Source organism: Cimex lectularius, unplaced genomic scaffold (assembly GCF_000648675.2).
Source record: "Cimex lectularius strain Harlan isolate CLEC.00 unplaced genomic scaffold, Clec_2.1 scaffold198, whole genome shotgun sequence".
Taxonomy (NCBI): Eukaryota; Metazoa; Arthropoda; class Insecta; order Hemiptera; family Cimicidae; genus Cimex; species Cimex lectularius.
Window position 1 is genome coordinate 108,780 of NW_019392853.1, and position 23,861 is coordinate 132,640.

Genomic DNA, 23,861 nt, shown 5'->3' on the forward strand with positions numbered 1-23,861 from the left:
CTCCGTGTTTATTTTCCTCTTCGTGCCAGCTCTTATTGCTACGGTCCTATTTTATACTTTTTTCCCTTCGATTTTTCCGAAGGCTTAACAAGCGGATGGAAAAACCTTTTAGAGAGGGCGTAGAACTGTTTTATCTGCTAAGCCGGATGAGATAAAAAAACGTATAAACACATCCAGTTATTAATTCAATAAAATAAATAAATAAGCCAGTGGTTAACGCACTTTAAACCCGTTCAAAAGTCTCTCTGTTCGAAACGAAGTGAAAATATAAAACAATTAACCTCAGAGCTTTTATCAAATTTTAAATTCAAATCAGAGTAAAAACAAATCAAACTCCGAGAATGGAAATTTAATTCGACTTTATTTTCTATTTTAAAATTACGCCTTTATGGGCTTACAAGAGAAACAAAAATATAGACAAAAAAATCTATTCTGTTGGATCCTTTATAGGCACCTCTTCTCTCATTGAAGCCTGTTTGTCGAGGTCAAAAAATTCGATCAACTGTTGCTCGAGGTACTTTTCGATCTCTTCAAGCGGTACTCCCATATCCTCCAGGTCCTTCTTTGTGTCCAGGAACGGTTTTGACATCATCAACGGCTTGAGTACCTTCTTGGCTTCTCCGCTTAGGACGCTGTCCATGAAGACCTGAAATAATAAACAAAATGTGTTATGTCCATTTGAAAAAATCCATATATTTACGATTCCTGTTGCTCATGAGTGTGAATTTTCATGTGAGATATAACTTTCGTCGTTAGAATTCATTGTTAAGGTTAAAGTTAAAGGGATTATTCAAGGGAGATTGTGAACTTGGCCTTTTTATTCCATTGGGCTATTGCAATAAGAATACTTTCCGAATTTAATTTGAGATCCTTTTTGGTATCGACCTCAATGTGAGCCACTAGATAGTCAACAAAAGGAGCAACTTCAATTTTTAATTTTTTGAGGAGGACCCAAGATAGATCCTTGAGGACAGCCCTTTGTTATTTTTCGCCAAGAAATGATGTACTTTGTTACGATTGCCGCTTCCCTGCCATTCGAATTCGTAATCGTTCTGAAGTTGTTTCGAGGGCAGTCTTTCTTTTTAAGTTCAAGTAACATCCATTCTACGGAATCAAAAGCTCCCTGCATCTCAAAAAATATGGCTAAGACGTACTTTTTTTGTTTTTTTCTACAGAGTCGTAAATATGGTGGTAGACAGGGTTTCCTTTTTAAGTGGCCCGGCTGAATTTCTCTTGAATCAAAAAAAAAGAACATGTTTAATATTTTTAGTCTAGTTTAAAATTTTTACCTTTTTTAGGGGAAAAATTATACAGGGTACCTCAGGCCCAGCTCAACTTCAAAATTTTAAATACTGGCCTTACATCCTGACAAATTATTTTGGCCATCGCCAACACAATGATACAATCGGATTTTAAAATGGTCAAACAGTTATGGCAAAAAGTTTGAAAAAACGCCTTTCGCTTGTTCGTTATTAATTTTAACCATTTGCTTCTTCGCTAAAGTAAACATTAATTGGTTTTAATGTTTACATTCGGTCATTGTTTGTCAAACTAATATTATGAGAGCAAATTTTAATCCCTGGAAGTAAATAAATTTTACAATACTATCTACTCGTTAGATCCAATATTCCATCCAAAATGAACCGAAAAGCACATTTTTCCGATCAACAGCGAGTTGATATGTACATCTGCTTTTTTGATAGTGGTGGTATTGCACAGTCATTTATATTCCCATAAATTTCCTGATCGCCCCAGAGTAAACTAAAAAACGTTTATTCGTGTTGATCGCAATATGAGGAGATAAAGGATCAGTTGCTGTTCCATCACCAAGAAACCGGCAGCGTAATTTCGACGAGGAGATGAATATTTAACTGTATGTTCGCGAAAATCCTAATTCCTCTCTCCGAAATGTTGGAAGGGTTTTATGTTTTTCAAAAAATAAAATTAAATATATATTCCAGACTTACAATTTTAAGCAGTATCGGTCTCATCTTGTCCAGGAACTTGGGACTCTGATTATGACAGGCCATCTTCTAAGGTTCCTTACACAAACGTCGATTTGGGAGGATGAAGAAAACGTTCTTCCATACATCCTATGGACTGGTGAATCCAAGTTCACCTCTAATGGCATACTAAACCGTTGGACTTTTCGAACGTGGGCAAAGGAAATCCGAGAATTTCGTACTCTTCTAGTCATCAGGTAGTACGCAGGATCAACGTTTGGTGCGGACTTATCGGAAATAAATTAATTGGAAATAATTTAAATGGTGCTCAATTCCAAAAATTTTTGAGGGAGGTATTACCAACATTATTAGATGATGTTCCTCTGCAACGACGACAAAGAATGCATCCAGCTTGATGCATCCATCACCTCACACCATTGCAGATGAGTCGTTATTTGAACCGTCACTTCCAGGATAGGTGGATAGGACACCATGGCGTGATCTGTTGGTCTGCTCCGTCACCCGATTTAACTCCACTTGACTTTTTACTGGAGAGCCATTAAAAAAACAGCGATTATGCTGTTGGTTTTCTGCGCTGTTCTTATTACAATGTGCTGAAGGGGGATTAATCCCCAGTACTTTTTCAGTAATTGTAGGACATGTTCTCATTGCTCCCGTTATGCAGATGCAAGTCTCTGTATTTTTGTGAATTCTTTCCTTTTGGTTATTTGTTCTGCTTTATCAGCCCAGACTATACAGAGCTATGGTAGAAAGGACAGCGCAGAAAACCATCATCTAATTATCAAAGAGAAACCTCCAACAGGAATAAAACTGAAAAGGAGAATAGCAACAAACCATGGAAAAACCATCCGTCACTCATGGCTCCAAGAGACGACATGATCGGGATATTTGAATTTAACCAAAAATTCTACCAAATTATCTGGGTACCAAAAAAGAATGGGAAAGAAAGGGAAATAACTCCTTTAAAAATGGCACCATCCTCTGGTACACAGATGGATCTAAAACACAAGAAGGTACGGGGGCAGGAGTATTTGGACCTGGAACCAAATACTCAGAACCCATGGGAAAACACACCAGTATCTTCCAAGCTGAGATTCATGCAATTGAAAGATGTACTCAATTCAATCTAAGTAAAGGGTACAAAAACAAGAATATAGCTATCATGTCAGATAGTCAAGCAACCGTCAAAGCACTAAGCTATCATTAGGTCAAGGATGGTGCTGAACTGCAAAACTAAATTAAACATATTAGGTATGCAGAATAGTCAGCCTTTGCTGGGTCCCAGGACACATGGGAGTAGAAGGCAACGAGAAAGCGGACACCCTTGCAAGGAAAGGGGCTGCCACACCGCTGATAGACCCGAACCCTTCTGTGGCATACGAATCCACACTATTAACGAATATCTCAGACAGAAGGACAAAAAGAAAATGAGGGAACTTTGGAATTCACTCATTGGACATAGAAATCCAAGAATCTTCTAACCAATTTTGGTAAGAAAGAAATCACAGAATGTGTCAAAGGAAACAGGAACAGACTGCGAATTCTAACAGGATTCCTAACATACTGCAGATTAAACGGACACTTAAAGAAAATTGGAACAATCCAAGATGGCACATGCAGATTCTGCAAGGAGGCAGAAGAGACACCAACACATTTACTAACAAACTACGGAGCTACATTAGCCCGCAGGAGGAAATGTTTTGGGATGTATAAGGTGACCATAGAAGACTTCAACCACTGAAACCGGGCTTATTAATCAAATTTCTTGATGGTATAGGACTCACCGATGTGTTTTAGGCAGAGAATGGGGGATACAATAGCTCTTAAAGGGCGCAGTATACTATACCCTGAAAAATTACATCTGCATCTACATCTTATGCTGTTATGTTAACCCAGTTGAACTTCATTTGAAGAACTGCGGCAAAGGATAGAAAATGCTTGTCAATCCATCTCCCCTGACCCTATCACCATCAGCACCAGTGAAGAGTATTTAAAAATAGCAAATCTTTGCATCTTTATGCAAGGCAGGCTGTTCGGACAAGTAATATGGTTAATAAATATCAACTAAGCGGCTGGGGTTTTTTTTTTTTTTTAATTTTGCCATAACTTTGTCATTTTTTGACTAATTTAAAATCCAATTGCACCTTGTTTTCAGCGTAAAAGATCCTTCAAAATGATGCGTCAAGATGTGTACGAACGAATTTGAAATTTTGAAGAAGGCCTGAGGTACCCAATATAATTTTTCTCCCAAAAAAGGTAAACATTCGAAACTAGACCTCAAAATATTAAACACTTTTTTTATGGCTCATTGGTTCAAAAGAAATTCAGCCCGGCCATCTAAAAAGGACACCCTGAACAATACACTTTTGTCGTACATATTTTTATCCTGACCTAGGTTTCCTTTAATAACTTTAATCAATTATTAAATTCACTAGGTTTCGTGGTTCGCTTGACCAATTAATATCTTTCAATTATTTAAGGTTTTTAGCTGAGATAAAAAATCAGTGTCATGAGCGGGATTCGAACCCACGATGCTAGATACGCCGCTACTCTACCACTTGATCTATCGTGACTTCGATCCACTCGGACACTAACTTCCCATCTCAACCCCACCTTTTGAATTTGCTCTCCTTTTTGCCATTTTTCAAATGTCGTGAAATCTTTAATATTTAATAGGTTAAAATGAAGTATACCTTCACTAAAGCTCTCCGTGGCCATTTCATTTGTCGCCGAGAATCAAATAGATTACACGCGATTTGAAAAATAGCAAAAAGGAGGGAAAATTCAAAAGGTGCGGTTGAGATGGGAAGTTAGTGTCCGAGTGGATCGGATAAAAGTCACTATAGCTCAAGCGGTAGAGCAGCGGCGTATCTAGCCGAAGATCGTGTGTTCGATCCCGCTCGTGGCACTGACTTTTTATCTCAACTAAAAACCTTAATTAATTTATCAATTATATCGATCAGGCCTCAAGTCTCACTGGAATAGTCTCGTTTGGCGAAAATTTTATGACGATGTTAGACGACTAGTATGTGGGGGTTTATGTTCAGCAAGCACTGTAGTCTTCTGGCTTGTTGTACTTTCTTAGTTCCTTAGTCTTTCGGTTCGATCCTTCTTCTAAGGAGTACTTGCTCATTGACTGTCTAACTACAGTTCCTTTCCCTGTTTTCTTTGTATACCAGATTATGTCTACATTGTACGGTTGCTTCACATTCGAAGATAATATGGGTGGCTGTTTCTTTCTCCTCATTGCATACAATCATCATTGAATACGTCCATTTTGTGTAGGTGTTTTTTCAGATACCAGTGGCCGGTAGTTAGTCCTACCATTCGTCGAGTTTACCCCTCTCTAATTGTAGCAATGAGTTCGTTTTGACAAAATTTGATTTATCCTGTTTTGCCCAGAAGGTGCAAAATTTGTCATTTCTTTCATTTCTTAAAATATTTTCTTTGATTTCCAACAACGTAGCAAAGTTTTACACATATTTTGTTTATTGAGTTTAATTGTCAAACAATCATATAAAAATATGCTTTTGAATTATGACCATCAGATACGATAGCTCGCGGCGCTTTTTCGTTTCGTGTTTTTGAACTATGTTTGCAGTTTATAATCGCATAAATATTATCTAAATGCAATAAAGAAAAATCAAATATTTTATTTTTGATTTTTAAATAAAAAATACATATTAGTAAGTTAAAAGTACATACATAATTTATAAATGTACAAAGAGTTTTATTGTTATTTGTATGAAAGGTTTTATTTAAAGCGTTTAGAAAAGAGATATGCGGCCAGTAATAAAACGCAAACGCCTGGCTTTTCATTTGATACATTTTTACGTTTATCCGAAGTGGTTTCATGTCTGGGTAAAAGTTTCGGAATTGGTCGGATCACAAAGGGCCGGTAGAAAATGAGCGGGATTCCTGGCAATTGTGCTGCCGTCCGAGTCGGCCATCGAATCCTGCCCTCTCCAAATATAGACACAGAAATTCACTTCGGAATCTGTCAGGATCAATGAGCGGGTTGAATCGCGTTGTAGGGGAAAATTGTTACCGATCCGATACGACAAACTCCAGCACGCCCTTGCTATAAATAAACAGAATGGAGTTGGTGGATTGATGCGTTGGGCTAATTTTAAACTAGGGCGGATCGATTTTTAAACGTTACAGTCTGTTTGGATCGAAATTTGGACAATGGGCGACCTTGCAACCCGATTTACTTTCTTCTATTAACGGTACTTCAGAGTTAAGAAGTTATTTTAAAATTCCGTCGATATATCGTCTTAAGTACATAATCAAACTTCTTCCTGTGAGAAAAGCACCCAGCACCTCATTACTTCATCAATTTTCTAATATCTTCTTCAGATGACTTATTTTCTTTCCTTGTTTAAATTCTGGGCTGATTGGGTGTATCAATTATAATCAATATAAGTTTATATAGCATTTTTCAATCAAATGAAACTTTTTTTCAACCAAATGAAACTTTTTTCAATCAAATGAAACCTTTTTTCAAGCAAATGAAACCTAAAGCCTAATGATAATAATTATGTAGAAGAATAAATAAATGACATTATAGTATTAACAATAATTTTTATGATGATTGAATATTATATTACAATAATTGAATCGTAAGGCTTAGGTACAAAAACGTTTCTTGTGAAGATCCGTATTCATCAAACTTTACATCCACCCCGTCGAAGTTTAATTAAGTAGGATAGAAAAGTGTTTTTGAGCGAGCAACAACTTTCTGTGATAGAAATTATGAATGATAGAGTGGGTGTGGAGTTCAATTCTTTTTAAAAAGATGGTTTCTACTCACAGTAAGTTGTTTCACAACAATTCGGATTTCGAGCCCTTTAGCTCATCACGTTTCTTGAAAAATACGTAAAATATCGTGCCTACGAGCCTTTTACATCGAAAAAGACAATAAAAAAAATTTCCGATTTTTTAATGTTTTTTGCGTTTTTCTTGAAAAAAAAGTGCCTAAAAGCCTTTTACATCGAAAAAGACAATAAAAAAAATTTCCGATTTTTTAATGTTTTTTGCGTTTTTCTTGAAAAAAAAACGTGCCTAAAAGCCTTTTACATCGAAAAAGACAATAAACAAAATTTCCGATTTTTTAATGTTTTTTGCGTTTTTCTTGAAAAAAAACGTGCCTAAAAGCCTTTTACATCGAAAAAGACAATAAAAAAAATTTCCGATTTTTTAATGTTTTTTGCGTTTTTCTTGAAAACTACGTAAAAATACGTGCCTACGAACCTTTTACATTGAAAAAGACAATAAAAAAATTTTTCGATTTTTAGGGGTTTTTTCATCTATCGAAACATATTACAGTCATTTTAATAGTAAATTACAAAATCACATTAACACACAAATACGATTACTCAATTCTTCACAATTACCATGTGATAGACTGAAAAGAATATGGATAAGAGACCTCTTAAATGATTAATATCAAATATAATGGGCAGCTTTCTGTATAACTTCACTAGTTTTCGTGACCTTGATCAATTAATATCTGTCAATGAATTAAGGTTTTTAGTTGAGATAAAAAAGTCAATGTCACGAGCGGGATTCGAACCCACGATCTTCGGCTAGATACGCCGCTGCTCTACCTCTTGAGCTATCGAGACCTTGATCCACTCGGACACCAACTTCCCATCTTAACCCCATCTTTCTAATTTTCCCTCCTTTTTGCCATTTTTCAAATGTCGTGTAATCTATTTGATTCTCGGCGACAAATGAAATGGCCACGGAGAGCTTTAGTGAAGGTATACTTCATTTTTACTTATTAAATTCACTAGTTTTAGTGGTCCGTTTGACCAATTAATATCTTTCAATTAATTAAGGTTTTTAGTTGATATAAAAAAGTCAGTGTCACGAGCGGGATTCGAGGGTTGAGGTCACGATAGCTCAAGTGGTAGAGCAGCGGTGTATCTAGCCGAAGATCGTGGGTTCGAATCCCGCTCGTGACACTGACTTTTTTATCTTAACTAAAAACCTTAATTAATTTCTGTATAACGCCCGTAATGCCACAAACATAAATTGAAATATAATCTGCTGATTATTTATAATACATGTACAGACGTAGATCAAAATAAATTAAGTAAAAAAACCCTATAATATCAAATAGTTTATAAATGTTTTACTTATTTGTGAGAAAATCCTGGAGAAACGTTTACTCAATCGCATTCGACTTGGATTGATCTAAGTATCAAGTCATCAGCTTGTTTTTGGCATTCGACACTCCTCAACGCTGTGACATCGGGTTTGACATCCTGCATATCTTAATTCCTGAAATCCTACTTGTAAGAACTTAGGTCCTATTATTCTACGTCTATATCTGCTCTCTTGGGCAAAACTGTATAAGTCCAAAAATACAACTTTACAGGGTTATAAAGTTTATGCCTTTGGTGCAATTTAAATTTCTGTATTAAATTTTTTATTGTGCTCACATTTCATACAATTCAACGTTGTATCTTTAATTTTTGGTATTTTTTACGTATCGAACATGTAACTTTTATCTGAACTTTTAAGCACTTACCGATTATAGTACCCACTTATGCAAATATATTTTCTAATCCCCATTTTTTCTTTTTTCATGTTAAAGTTAACATTCTTGTAATTCTTGTACAAAACTAACCCTCGTTCACATATAAAACTAACTTTGGTCCTGAATCGGTTGGGTTCTCTTCCCTGGTTTTTATCTTCTCTCTCCAGGGTTACAAGAATTTTTTCAAATCTGAGTGAAGGGGGATTTGGTATTGAAAAAAGGAGTAACAGTTTGTATGACCTCCTGCTATCATAGACCACAGATGGATTGGTGTTCTTTCTTCTGGTGTTCTTCAATGTCGCGCTGAAGTGTACAATTTCGTAAAACTGGTTGTTTGATCTCGTTCGATATGGTTTCAATTTTTCGTTTTCGTTAGTAGACCACCCGCAAAATTTGATAATAGATCGTAGAAGGATTCATGCCGTTGGTCAAACTCAATGAAAACCGATTTTTTTTCTTAATTGGCCTCATCCCTGATCGTCTTTTAATATGAAATAGATTTGGTACGTTTGTTGAAATATAAATTTTAGTAAAATGACAAAATAAACGATGTTCTTTCAAAGATCTTTAAGTTTTTTAAGTTTTGAGCAAACTTGAACAATAAAATAATTATTTAAACTATCTTAGGTTTCGATGTTATATAGAAATTATCCAGCCAAAGTAAATTTAATTAGCTTTAAAAGTCAAATTCCTTGGTCAAGAAAAAGTGTTGTACAGCTCGCGAAAAGCATGTTCTTTGGGGGAAAACTTGTTATCCTGTTCGCGTTTTAAATAATGAAATTTTCAACCATGTTCGCCGCTTTGCATAATTTTTATGTTTCGAAACAAAATAAACTTCATTGTGTACAAAATAGTCGAAAGTTTATTTTAGCTGAACGTAAAATTGTTCTACCTTGAAAGATTCGTTTTCCGCCACTTTGTACCTATAGGACTCTTTTATATCAGATATCGGCATTATTTCGAACGTGTCTTTAATCAGCCCGATGACACCTTCTCCGGTCGATCTCTTCGTCCTGAAACAAAAGGAAAAACTCTGACTAAACAGAAAAAAAATTTCTTCATTTGTCCAGAAACTATTTTGCTCTCCAGGTATTTCCGAAAAAAATTCAACTTTAAGACTAAATCGCAATAAATAACAATGGGGATGTGATGTGGACGCCGGTGATATACGATGTCGCCCTGTCATGTCTGGAGGACGTTTGTCATTCATGTTGGCATACGTTTCTATTTGAAAACCGTTTACGTTTAACACCCCAAAATAATTTTGTTCCTACGGTTTGAAATTAGTTATATAACTTGTTAATAAAATATGATGAACGTTTTGTACCGAACGTGTCTAATTTAGGCGCTGGAGGGTGAAAAACTGGGCTAAGAAGATGCAGTTTTCAAGATTCGGCTAGCGTGCGCTGATACTGTTAGCGGCTTGCATCAAATAACGATTCTTCACCGGTTGAAGATAAGATGAAACTATCCATCATAACTATTATTGTCTTGACGCGATAAATTTTCAGGCCGGGCCTTGGAAATTTCAACTACGCCACGAACTTATTGCAGAAAATTTGCATGTAAATTAAGACCGGCTCCGCCATGAATCGTATTTTCCGTGATACCTTGTAATATTCTTTTTGGAGGGAGGAGGGTAATAAAAGTGGACTTAACACCGCATTTTTAACATGTTCGAGTTTCTACAGATTACATGCTTGAAGGCCAGCGGTTTCAACTTTTAAAAGAGTGCCAGTCGTCGGAAACCAGCAATATTTTGGTTTTCTGTAATGATTTATTTGTTTCATAGAAATTTCTAATTTTCTTGAAACCAAGGTATTGCTTTTCTTATTAGATCTGTGGTTAACAACTAAATAGAAAAATTGGTCAGCAGTTAATCGTTCCTGGTCATACCCAACAAGTGTATTCAATCTTGTACAAACGAAATAAAATTAATTGCAAAAACTGATTAAAAATAAATATTATAAATGAATTTCGTTTTTTTTTAATCCAATGAAAAATGATTGACTCCGTTAGACTTGAGAAGATAGGAAGAAACGAAGGGATGTCTGAACTACCTTTCATCTGATATAGAGTCATTAATTATTTAATAACAAATGTTGTCGCTCTTTAACAGTAAAGTTTTACGAAATCCTGGCTGACGTAAACAAAGTGAAGTATTCCCAAACAGATGAAAGAAATTATATTCAAAAAGTAGAACTAATAGTAAAAATACGTATATAATCGGTTTTTATTTTTTATTGCTATATTAAAATGTATTCTTTCTTAGGGATGGTTAGGTTTCTTAGGGATGGTTATTCTTTCTTAACAAATATTAAACTATTATGGGCTGAAAATAACGGAATTTTATACTTTATAAATCTTACACTAGATGACATCAGAAGAAAGAACGTCTCGAACGTCTTGAATCTCTCGACGTTCTATTAACTAAAGACTATCTATTTTTTAAAAAGTAAATTTCAATACCGATAAAAACATTTTTGTTTATATACTTACTGTTGTTGACAGCAAGAACAATGGAAAGTTTAGTTCACTATTGTATAAATTTGTAATACACTATAATTGCTTCATGTGTGAATTTCGTCAGGGCAACGTTATAAATCCCATGTTTTTGTTAACGCCAATGATAAATTTTTAATTTAATTTTAGTTCGATTCTTGTTCGGTAAAAGACAGTAAAAAGTTAAAAGAATAAATTTAGAAATGCAAATCTGTAACACACATTGATTCTTAAGTGGAGTTCGTCAAGGCTACGTTATGAATCCACTGTTGTTGTTTTTTGACATCAACAACAAATTTATACTTGGATACTTAGGATTTTCTTATAGTTGGGAATATAATAATAACAATTCGAACGAATAAATGCAAAAATAAAAATCTGTAACTATTTTAAGAGGTTCGTGAGGGCTACGTTATGAGTGTCTTGTTTTTTCTTATGTAGAAAACGCATTTCGGCAGTCTAACTGTGTAACATCCTTCCGAGCGTTTATGTTAAAAGAAGTTGGTCTAATTTTTAATTTTGTTTTGACAAGTTGTGTCTACATATTACCCTAGACATTATGAAAAGGGAACAAAACGTTATAAATCCAAAGTTTTTTGTTGTCATCAATAATACATTTGTACTTTTAATATTTTACTTTTTTATTTGGAGGCTAAGACAGTAAAAAGTTAAACGCATAAATACAGAAATACAAATCTGTAACGAATTCTTTTTGGAGGTTCTTCAGGGGTACATTAAGAGGCCCGCGTTTTTCTTCGTGTACGCATTTCAACTGCACTCTTAATGTCTAATATCTTTCCGAGTATTGATATTAAAGCAAGATGGGCTAATTTTTAAATTTTGTTTGACAAATTTTGTCAACTTATTATGACACTTGGAAAAAAGAACAAAACGTTCCGAAAAGTCGTGTATGCAAATAATAAAAAGGTGACAAAACATCTAGTTCTTTTCTGGCTGGAAAATCCCACACTACTCATCGCTATATTTTGTAGTACTACCTCTAGACCTGGTTATTCTAGCCGTTTCGTTTCTTTAAATTTTACTTTTTTTTAGTATAGAGAATAATAATAATAATACACTATTGCACAAATCTGCAACAAATGGCGAAGAAGCAGGTGCCCTTGTGTCAACCGCATATGGCTTATTCTTAATCAGGTAAGGACGATCAGGAGGGCTATCTACAGGTCGTGCTTTTGACACGCAAGAGTCTCTCAGACGACCCCGCCCATAAAGGTGATTTATCTGTATTACGATATCATTGATCAGACTTTTTAAACAACATTATATTTAAAAACTGATAATAAATGAAATTTGTGTTGTGACCAGTTGAAATAACAAATCACTCATGTTTTATCACGTCGCGTGTTCATGTCAACAAAAGTCTTTTTAAATTAAATTAAATTTAAAAACTGATAAAATAGAATTCCTACTAAATTTTCGTCGCTACTTTATCTTGCCAGATGAAAGAACGCTACGAATCACTACGTCCTATCACGTCGCGTGTTCATGTCTACTAAAGACTTTTTAATTAAAACTACATTTAAAAACTGATATAACAGAACTTCAAGAATAAATCTGTACTTTTATGCTTAAGCTTTTCTCATAAGAATGAACAGATAAAATTTTAACAAATAAATGCAGAAATAATAATCTGTGACAACTATTTTTTTTTGGGGGGGAGGGGTTTCGTCTGGGCCACGTTATAAGCCCCCTGTTTTTCTCCCTACGTTCATGCGATCAAATGCAGAAAGGAACTAACTGTAAATTATTGATTTTGCTCTTTATAACGAAAATGTTGAATTACTTCAACGAAAAATGTAAAGTATAATTAAATTAATGATTTGATTAGATTGAAATATTTTGGCTAGAATAAAATTACTAGAATCACAGCGATTTTGTTTTAATGTTAAAAGAATATTTTTGTTAACCTTTTCTCTGATGTTGAAAAAGTCGATATCGGTGGCAATTGGAGAGCTTTGTTAATCTTGTTTGCCAGAGAGAGGCCGTCGATGTTATACTGGGCGCCTTCGGCAATGAGCTGAAAAAGTTCAAAAGTGAAAACAAGTTGTTGTTTTTTTTAATGACAATCTTACTTCTCTGAACGACGGACTGCCTTGCAGCATTGCGAAGTTGCTTTTGAACTTGGGCTCGGAAATGTACTTAATCACAGACTTGACCTGTTCGTCCGACATGGCGTACTCCATGCCCAGTGAAAGGACCTGGTCGTGGGGTACCATTTCGAAAAGTTCTTCAACTTCGACTTCTATCCCGTTAACATTTGGATGGCCTGATTTGAAGAAAAAATTAAATAATAGTCTTATAAAAAAATGTAAAAAAAACACTGAGAGGCAAAAAGAATTAATGGATATTTTTGAAGAAAAATATAAGATAGCTAAATAAAAAATTAAACTGAGTAAAACAATTTTAACAAAAATTCACTAGTGTTCGTGGTCCGCTTGACCAATTAATATCTTTCAATTAATTAAAGTTGTTAGTTGGGAAAAAAAAGTCAGTGTCACGAGCGGGATTCGAACCCACGATCTTCGGCTAGATACGCCGCTGCACTACCACTTGATCAATCGTGACTTCGATCCACTCGGACACTAACTTCCCATCTCAACCTCACCTTTTGAATTTTCCCTCTTTTTGCCATTTTTCAAATGTCGTGTAATCTATTTGATTCTCGGTGACAAATGAAATGGCCACGGAGAGCTTTAGTGAAGTATATTTCATTTTGCTTATTACATTTTATTAGGTTTCGTGGTCCGCTTGTCCAAATAAATTCTTTTCAATTAATTAAGGTTTTTAGTTGAGATAAAAAAGTCAGTGTCATGAGCTGATCTACCACCTGAGCTATCGTGACTTCAATCCACTCGGACACCAACTCTCCATATCAACCTACAACCGTTCGAATTTTACCATGTACCAAAAATGTTGCTAAGGGAACAATGAAGAAAATGTTCAATTCATTTCTGAGCTTCTCTTGCTTGATCTTCTCTTGCTTGCATTTGACGTGGCATCAATTTTATGAGGTTTTAATGTAGTGCTGTGGAATATTTTCATACTCCTCCAACAGCGCCATTGGGGAACTTTTTACCTCTTGCCATTTCGTCCCAAAAGTGTTCGACAGGAATTACATGCCGGCCATTCCAAACATTGAATTCCGATCCAAATAGTCACAAACGATCTTAGCTATGTAGGGCCTAGCATTTTCATGCATAAAAATAAAACTGTCGTCAATTAGTGCCATATGAGAAACAACCTCTTATGATAACAAATCTTCAAATCGCGCACCAGTTAAGGAACCCTCGATGAAGATCAAGTTTGTGCGACCTTCCAAAGAGATGCTTGCCCGAAACTTAACACTACCTTCATAGCTTCTCCTGAGTGAAACTGTTCCGGGTAGATGTCCGTCTCCTGTTCTACTCTAAACCCTTTCTCGGCCGTTAGTCAAAGTCAAAGTCAAACAAAAACTTGTCTTATCCGAAAACAAGATTTTAGTTCAATCTTGCTCAGACCAATTGATGTGATTTCTTGCGAAAATTAACCGAACCGTCAGGCTTTGTCAGTTCTGGACTAGTGGCAGGCCATCTCACACGTCATCCAGCTTCGGCAAGTCTTCGTCTTACAGTGCGTAAACTGGCATTGACATTTCTAACTTGTTGAAGACGTTGTTGATCTGCACATCGGTAGAATGTCGATGTACTTCGAAACAATAAAAGGATTACTCTCAGAGATTTGACACGATGGTGACCTGATCCATGCCTTCTTGAGTCCGCTATATTGTAGCAATGGAAGACCCTTGGGTCACTTACCCTTGACTTCTTCCATCTTCCAACTAGCCAAATCTGTATCACTTAAAACCGTCACTCAAACAAATTTGAAGTTTCAAAATGGTACAACTTAAACCACAGAAACGCTAGATAGAAGCTTTACAGAAAACCCAACAAATAATAGATAGACTCTTCCAAGATTTATTTACAAAATCCAATTGTAAACACAAATAGGAAATTTTATCTGTATTTTATTTACCTCTAATCCTTTAAAACGGACCAAATATTGTTTTGTAAGATAATCAATGGAGGATTGTCTAAGAGGTAATTATAAATATTAAGAGTGCCACTTTTTTGCCTCTCAGTGTTGAATAAATTATATTTACCCGTAACGGCAACAACTGCGATGAGAGAGAAAACAAAAGGCAACATCTGAAAAAGATGAAGAAACAAATTAAAATATATTACCGATTACCAAAAAGAAAATATTCTTTAATAAATCCTACAAATTTTTGTTTTATTACATCCAAGATAAACCTCACGTCGTAACATATGTAATAAATTATCAACCGAGTGCATAAATTAAAAAGAATCGGATATCATAACAAAATAACGTTTACTTTTCGTATTTAATAGGCCGGTAGGTAACCAAGTTCTTCTGACAGATTGTACAAAACAAGATCGGCGAATCAACAACATAGATCTCATTACGTACCCTTGACGAACTCCACTTTGGAGTGAACAGGATTAAGATTGAATCCTTTTTAAAAATATAGTTCCTACTCACAGTAAGTTGTTTTCAACGATGCGGATTTCGAGCTTTTAGCTCATCATCAGGTTGAAGGAGTCAATTAAGATTGTTTAAGATAAAGATCGTTCTATTCTGTCAATACTGAAGATATTTTTACAAAATTAAAATTTGGTAACAATACATCTAAACAATTTTGTACAAGAATAAAAACGGCGGATTCATAAAGTTTCCCTGCCAAACGCCCTCAAATTGCCCAACGTTTGATATACAAAAATCGATTCCAATTAATAAACCAAATTATGAGAAGAAAATTTACGTTTGTTTTGACGAGCTGGGCGATAAGTGATAATTTCTTGTGTTCATTGGAACTATTGTTTCGATTCAGCCCGTCCTGGAGAGGGTTTCGTAAAGTTTATGGGCAACAAGGGATTTCGAGGAAAAAAACAATCTGAAAGGAAGCGGAAGGATGTGTTTTTTGCATTAAAATTGTTGAATTCACAAGCATACGCGAAAAATAATAAAACTTGTTACTTCACAAATCGCTATTAAAGCCGACAAAGATGAAAGAACGCCCTGAATTCCTTCTACGTTATAAGTTTTTTTAACAATATATTTTAATTTTTCAGAATTCATTTTTCTAAACTTGCTATTTCAGACATGATCACGTCGCGAGTTTATGTCTGAAAAGGCAAGTTTAAAAAAATGCCTTCTTAAAAATTAAATTTTATTTTTCAATTAATTAAGGTTTTTAGTTGAGATAAAAAGTCAGTGTCACGAGCGGGATTCGAACCCACGATAGATACGCCGCTGCTGTACCGCCTGAGCTATCGAGACTTCGATCCACTCGGACACTAACTTCCCATCTCAACCCCACCTTTTGAATTTTCCCTCCTTTTTGCCATTTTTCAACTTTCTGACTTTTTTATTTCAACTAAAAACCTTAATTAATTGAAAGGTATTAATTGGTCAAGCGGACCACGAAAACTAGGGAATTAAATTTTATTGTTAAAAAACGATAGAAAGTTATAAAATTTGATAACGCGATACTTGACTTGTTTAAACAGCAACGAGAATTATTACCAATATCGTTTTTATTGTACTTGTATGACAATAGCACAGATCAGAAAATAAATGGAATGGAATGATAAAACGTTTATAGGTCTTTCAGTGATACTGAATACGATTAAACTCTAACATAAAAGTTGCAATTTGCGGAGCTATTAAAATTTTAATAGTTAAGAAAAATATCGTAAATGATCATATAAAACCTGCTTTTTATAGCTGCTCAAATGATAAATTTGAACTTTCATTCCTATGCCTGGGGAAGGAAAGTAAAAATTTTGACGAATAAATAGAAAAATTTAAATCTATAACGAACTCTGATTATTATGTGCAGTTGATCAGGGATTATGAAACCCTCTTTTTTTATTAGTATCAATGATAAATTTGTACTTTTATAATTAAACTTTTTAAATATTGGGGATAGGACAGTGTAAAAAGGTGATCGGATACAAATCTGTAACATAATCTTTTGAGGGGTTCGTCAGGGCTATGTTATCAGTCCACTGTTTTTTCTCATATACGAAACGCATTTCTGCTGCTCTCTTAATGTGTAAGATCTTTCCGAGTGTATATGTTAAAGGAAGTCGGTCTAATTTTTAAATTTTGTTTTGACAAGTTTTGTCTACAGGCATTTCGAAAAAGGAACAAAACATTCCGGAACAGACGACGTTATGAATTTTTTTTTTTTTTTTGTCATCAATGAGAAATTTGTAATTTCATACTTATTTTGAGTAAAAGACTGAACGAATAAATTCAGAAATGCACCTGGAACGAACTATTTTTGGGACTTCCTCAGGGCCATATTATCAGTCTACTGTTTTTCCTCGTGCACAAAACGCATTTCCACCGCTACTTTTGCTGTCTCCCCCCTTAATAAGTCAAGGAATGACAGAGATATAAATATTTCAAATGTGTCAGCCAAATTTACCAAAAAGATATATAGAAATCTAAAACAGACAACCAAAATTGCACGACAATTATACTTGTATTCAACAACCTTGTTGATTCTGATGCAGAGTTCGTCAAGGTGACATTACGAGTCTATTATTTTTTATCTCTTGACTATCTGTTAATTAATTTATTGAGTATTTGAGTTGACTATTTATATATCATTGATTTTCTGATTATCTTATTATATATCTATTTTTATGATTATAAAATTAATTGGTTCCAACACTTTAAAATAAAATAGAACTTCCATTAATTTTTCGTTGTTTCATTACTTTAGCAAATAAAAGGACACCACGAATCTCTCCACGGTCTTTTAAACTAGACTTTTTAAATAATAATGAATTTAAATAGTTATAAAATAATACGTCCAAGAATTTTACGCCACTGTTTTATTTTTCGGGGTGATAGATTGTCATGAATCCATTCTATGTTCCATCAAGTTTCTTAAGAATTTTTCTTAAGAAAAGACAAAAATACTATGTTTAAAACATTAAATTGAATTTGAAAGGAATAAATTTGATTTTATTGACAAAACACTTATAATCAGTTATTTTATGTTTATATTTTTATTTTATTCTTTATTTCTAAACCATGTTACATTAGACGACTGCAAATCAATTCGTAAATTTTTACTTGATAATCATCTACTCCAAACAACAGTTGAAAAAACGCACGAATCCCTGTAAAATCTATCAAGATCCTCAGATAAATAATATCATGCCTAATATGATTTTTTGTTTAATGCGTATTGTTCACTTATTTGTAGTTTCATAAGGGTTTGCTTATTTTGTACACATGCTCTTGTGTTATGTTCTGTTAGGGTTTTCGATTTCTTTTTTTTTTTTTTTTTTTTTTTTTTTTCAATATCAAGTATCAAGTTGGATGTCAGAAAGAAGTGGGTCGTCTTGCCCGACACCTTCACGTGTTCACGTCGATTGCATGACCGAGTTAATACAGATTCAGCACGTTGATTAAAAATTTACAGAAAGTTCTCCTTTTTTTTACTATTTTATTTATCAAACTCATCGCATCTAGTTTTCAGAAGATTACTGTTTTTTTCCATAAGAGTTAAAAATGTTGATAAAGTTCACTCCAGGAAAATAAAAAAATTTCATGATTGATGTAATTTATTATCACACATTCTCGCTCTGATTCGAATTACAAGGCTTATTGGCCTAATTCGTGCATTATCTGACTTTTTTGGGGTGCGACAAGGTTGAGTTATGAGTCCCATGTATTTTTCCCTCAAGCCTGTACTTTTTAACTTACACTTTTGTTTCAACTTTTACCTTTCCATTTATTGAAGATAAGATATTAAATTAAATAACTCATTCCCAACTCTTGGTGTCGATTCCTTGCACAATTCATTTTCGTTATAAACTTTTTTCAGTTTATATATCTGCCGTTGTTGAGAGTTGGTCGTGTGAAAAGTTTACACTATTTTACAAAACTGTATCACACTCAGATTCTTCCTCAGGGCAACGTTACTTATTCCATGGTTTTGTTGTCGTCGATGATCATTTTGTATTTTTATGCGTACATTTTTCCAGTTTTGACGATAGGACAGTAAAAAGTTGAACGGATAAATGCAGAAATATAAACCTGTACCGAAATATTTTTGTGAGTTCGTCAGGGTTATGTTATGAGTACACTGTTTTTTCTCAAGTCAAAACGCATTTCCGCTTGAGTTTTTGTCTGATATTCCTCCAGGCACTTTAAAAAACGAACAAAACGTTCCGAAACAGGCAAAGTTGTGAATCCTTCGTTTTAATTCAACGAATAAATACACAAACTGTTATCAACACTTTTCGTAGGGCTACGTCATGAGCCCACTGTTTTTTCTCATCACAAAACGTATTTCCACCGCAATTTTTGTTGACTTAATCCTTAATGGCAGAGACAAATAGACTGATTCCCAAAACACGGCTATAATAATTGAGATTTGTAGCAAAAGAGTTTCATTAATTCAAACATTTATTAATTTTACTTCATGACTGAAAAGGTAAAAAATACGTAAATCTAAAATTGGTTTAACCAAAATTTCATTACATATATAAAAAATGAATGGCAAGTATATTTGTGTATAAAAAACCTTGTTGATTCTGATGCGGAGTTCGTCAAGGTGATATTACGAGTCTAATACTTTTTGTCTTCTTCGTTGATACATAATTTCCTATATACATCTGTGCACTTATTGGATATTATCAACCTACTATTGTTTCCTGTTCCGATAGGATAATGTAAAGTTAAGAACAAAAAACAAAAAAATATTTGTGCCTATATCATCGGGTAAATGTTAAAAACAATTTATTACATAAGGGCAATTAAAATTGTAATAGTTTAGAAAATAAGTATCTTAAAAGTTCATATTAGTCAAATGCCTGCCGTTTTAAAACTGTTCAAAACTGACAACCTCTGGACCTGTTCTGCTGTGTTCTTTTATTATGTGTGCGTGCGTGCGTGCGTGCGTGTGTGTGTGTGTGTGTGTGTGTGTGTGTGTGTGTGTGTGTGTGAGAGAGAGAGAGAGAGAGAGAGAGAGAGAGAGAGAGTAGGTGGATAAACAGTTGTTGGTAGTATATAATTTTCTTTGTTTATTATCAATTCTTTGGTTACTTGTACCAAATCTGTAACCAACACTTTTTGGGGTTTGTCAGGTCTAGGTTATGGAGTCTACTGTTTTTTCTCAAGTAAAGAAACATATCTGCTGCGAATTTTGCTATTATAGTAGTGTTGAGTAGCGCTTTTCTAATCTTTTTTATTTCAAACATTTGGGAAATTTAAATTAAAACATGTGTTAGAAGAAGAACTAGAAGTAAATGCTTTCGATATAATACTAGGTGGTCTTATTTATCATTCGTTCTTACCCGTTTGAAACACGAAATGTTAAAATTATAAACATTCCAAATTTAGCCAGTATAAAAAGAAAAAATCATTCTCCTATTCTTGATTTTCATGCGGTCGGATCTGAGAACAGGGATTTCCACACTGTTGTCAAATTTTGAGGAAAAATGGGAGCCAACGATTGCACCCATTTCAAACCGTTCGTCTTCGGCCCGATTTTCCGCCAACCGGCCCCCGTCCGGGTAATAAGCCGGTCGAATCCGTCGAGAAGCGCCGGGACGCAAACGGCCAAAGAAGTTGCAGAACCTGCTGCTAGAGTCAACGTCTCGACGCAGACAGATTCCAAATTGAAGTTAACGGCCGTGAAAGCTACAAGCGCCTTTTAACATCTAGGTCCAGTCACTTCTGCCTCCTCCAAATAAATAAAATATAAATTAAAAAACAACGTTCCTTTATCCTACATAAACTACTGTACTAGGATCAATTAAGAAATGCAATCCTTCAACAAGCAGGCCCTGCTAACATTTTGACCTCATTTACTTACCAGCACATATTGTATGCTGTGAGCTGAATTGGGAATAAACCTTGAAGACTGGAAAAAGTATTTTAACACATACCAAAGTTTAAACAATCTGGCAAATGAATTAACAGCTTACATTATGTCTTAAAGCAATTAAATGTCAAATGTTTGTGCCCTCATGACAGGGAAACTGGTTTGGCATTAACCAGATTAAAGTTCTGTAGAATTTCATAACAAAATACTTTCAAAGTGCTTTACTCCTTTATGTTTGCACAACTATCGCCTTCTGTATTTTGGTGACAGGACAAACTTTAAACGTATGATTAACTCTAACTGCTACTTTGCTATGACCTCAACTGTTGGAACGGGACCTCTCCAGACTTGAAGAATTAATTTTAACATACCATTGGCTAAACTAACCAGCAGTCGTTACTTACACTCCATTAAGCATTTATGATCATATGTTTGTGCCCTGATGGCAGAGTGGCTCAAGTATCCAGATTAAACTTCTGCGGAACCTCATTTACAAAATTTGTTACGTTAAAAAAATACTTTCCAGATTGATCAGATTTAAACTTATAGGCTTAAAGCATAATTGGTATAATGTTTAAAAATCAAATTGAACAATAATTTTTATGTGCATCAGGAGTGAATTATGACTCCCATGTTTTTTGTTGGCGTCAATGTTAGAAAATATTGTACTTTTATGATTACATTACACAACTCGCAGTATTCTATTTATTTGAGATATAATATCAAGGTGATGAATAGGTAATCAGACAGGTATCTTCAGACTTGAAGATAATTTTAATATTATATTAATGGCTTAACTACTTCACAGATGATTTCTGAACTTACATTAAGTCAAACGCTTGTGCCCTAATGGCATGGAGGCTGCTGCTAGTGTGGCACTGGCCAGTTTAAATTACAGTAGAACTTCATTAAAAAAAATGTCTAATATTAACTTAATAGAATTGACGTGCATCAAGGATGAGGATATAAGTCCCATGTTTTTTGCTGGTGTCAATAATTCAAAATTACACTAGTATGATTACATTACACATTCTTTTTTTTTAATTTAAGATGGGAAATTAAAAAATTAAACGTAATTAACTGAATCTGCTATGTCGTCAAGTGGTTCTGGAAGTAGTAAACCTCTACAACCTTGAAGATCTGTTAAATTGAATATTGTTATCCATGGCCTAATTACCTAACTTATAAATTTGCAACTTACATTAAGTTGTTACACACTTTTGAACAATTTTTTTATGGTTTTAAGGTATAGAAAAATATTTTCTAACATTTCCCTGATGGTATGTTAGCAGATTAATCAACAACCAAATAAGTAGGAAAATGGATCAACATGAACATAATTTTTTGAGTAAAGTAATTCCTGTCATATAGGAGGGCTTAACATTCAACTATCCGTTGGGTTTCATACTATAATCAATTAAAAAGCTATGGGCTGTGCCAGGGTTTAAACCCAGGACTGCTAGCATTGGTTTCCCATTATATTTTCCAGTAATACAAGAACAAATATCAGCCTTCTGGATTGTCCTCCAGTTCCTAAGTGGCCAAAGAAAAATCATATCATAATTCAGATGACAATGCAGATTTCGCCTCTCAAATTCTGCATCAATCATGTAAGGATCAGAAGGGCAAAGGCTGATAAATGCTCAAGTAAATGTACATGACAGGAACAGAAACAATTGTGCTAAGGGCATGGAAATTGGACGACACAAGAAATAAGATCGTAGGAGGAATTCAGAGAAGAAAGGTATTTTTTTTAAACAAGGAAATAAGTCCTCATAGATGATGGAATAAAGCCAAAACATGTCTGAGTAACATCTAAAACCGCAAATGTAGACAGATTCACAGATGCCAGCTCAACATAGCTTTCACCAACTCGCAGATCACCTAACTTCAACTTTTATCCCCCAAAAAATCATATCTGCACATACAAGAAAAAACAACAAAAGCATTCATTTAGTTGTTTAATACAAAGCTCATTTTCAAAAACTGCTTTTTCTCTTCAAATTTCTCCTTTTGAGTACTAGTTTTGACAGGTCCAATTCCAAGGCCATGTGTATATTAGTGTTGACTATTGTATTAACGGTAAAAAATTTCTTTTGCAATTAATTAAAATGTTTTTTCAAGCAATAAAATCATGCTGAAGATGTGATCAGAGACAAACTGATAGGCCAAATTGCTGAATTTCAGCTGTCAACATACCCCATTAGACCGAAATTACAATAATTTTGAAAAATTAATTTTTAATTCAGTTTAGCAAACCACGAGAAAAAAACGATGATCCTTGTGTGGCCGATTTGTAGAAAAAGAACTTTGTAAGATCTTTTTACGTGTGAAATTTATTGTATTCACCCGATAAATGGTTTTTACTATAATAGATCAAAAATCTTTTGCCACGTTTTCAGACTATAAAAAGACAAATATATAAAAATGATTATTAGCTATGTTAAAAATTTCAATAAGGTAAATCTTGGTTTAATTAACATTACAAACTATATTCACTCTATTTTTACATTATGCTAGCAGCTAAACTACCTCCTCATGTCATGATCCTTTCATACAACAATAAATTTGGATTAAGGAAAACCTTAAGAAAATCAACAGTTCAGCCATTGGTCCAAATCAGTGGTAAAATATTAATAATATAAACTAATATAATAAACCATTTATGTCATTTTGCAATGGCATACCCTTTTTAACAGAAAACTTTTAACAACTTAGATAATAAAAGCATAAAAAAGTGGAACAATTTGACAATCTCACTGAGCGTTACTTACCTTACGAGGAAGCCGATTCCTACTGCGGTCTATTTCGGGAGAAGCAATTAAATAATTCTCACCCCTACTGCTTTCATTCAATTCAATTTAATACAGCCATCCGATCTTCTGTCAAGCGTCAACGCCAACCGGATTGGCCGTCG

At 34.3% G+C, this 23,861-nt stretch overlaps 1 protein-coding gene across 1 annotated transcript; it reads right to left on the reverse strand.

Moving 5' to 3' along the window:
• Positions 1-360: 360 nt before the first annotated feature.
• LOC106669351 lies at positions 361-23,787 on the reverse strand. Its single transcript, XM_014398766.2, has 6 exons — positions 23,719-23,787; positions 15,173-15,218; positions 13,107-13,300; positions 12,942-13,051; positions 9,404-9,524; positions 361-646 (listed from the first exon to the last, which is right to left on the reverse strand). Exons 2-6 carry the CDS (start codon positions 15,216-15,218, stop codon positions 428-430), a joined length of 690 nt encoding a protein of 229 aa, XP_014254252.1. The 5' UTR covers positions 23,719-23,787; the 3' UTR covers positions 361-427.
• Between the last annotated feature and the right edge of the window lie 74 nt (positions 23,788-23,861).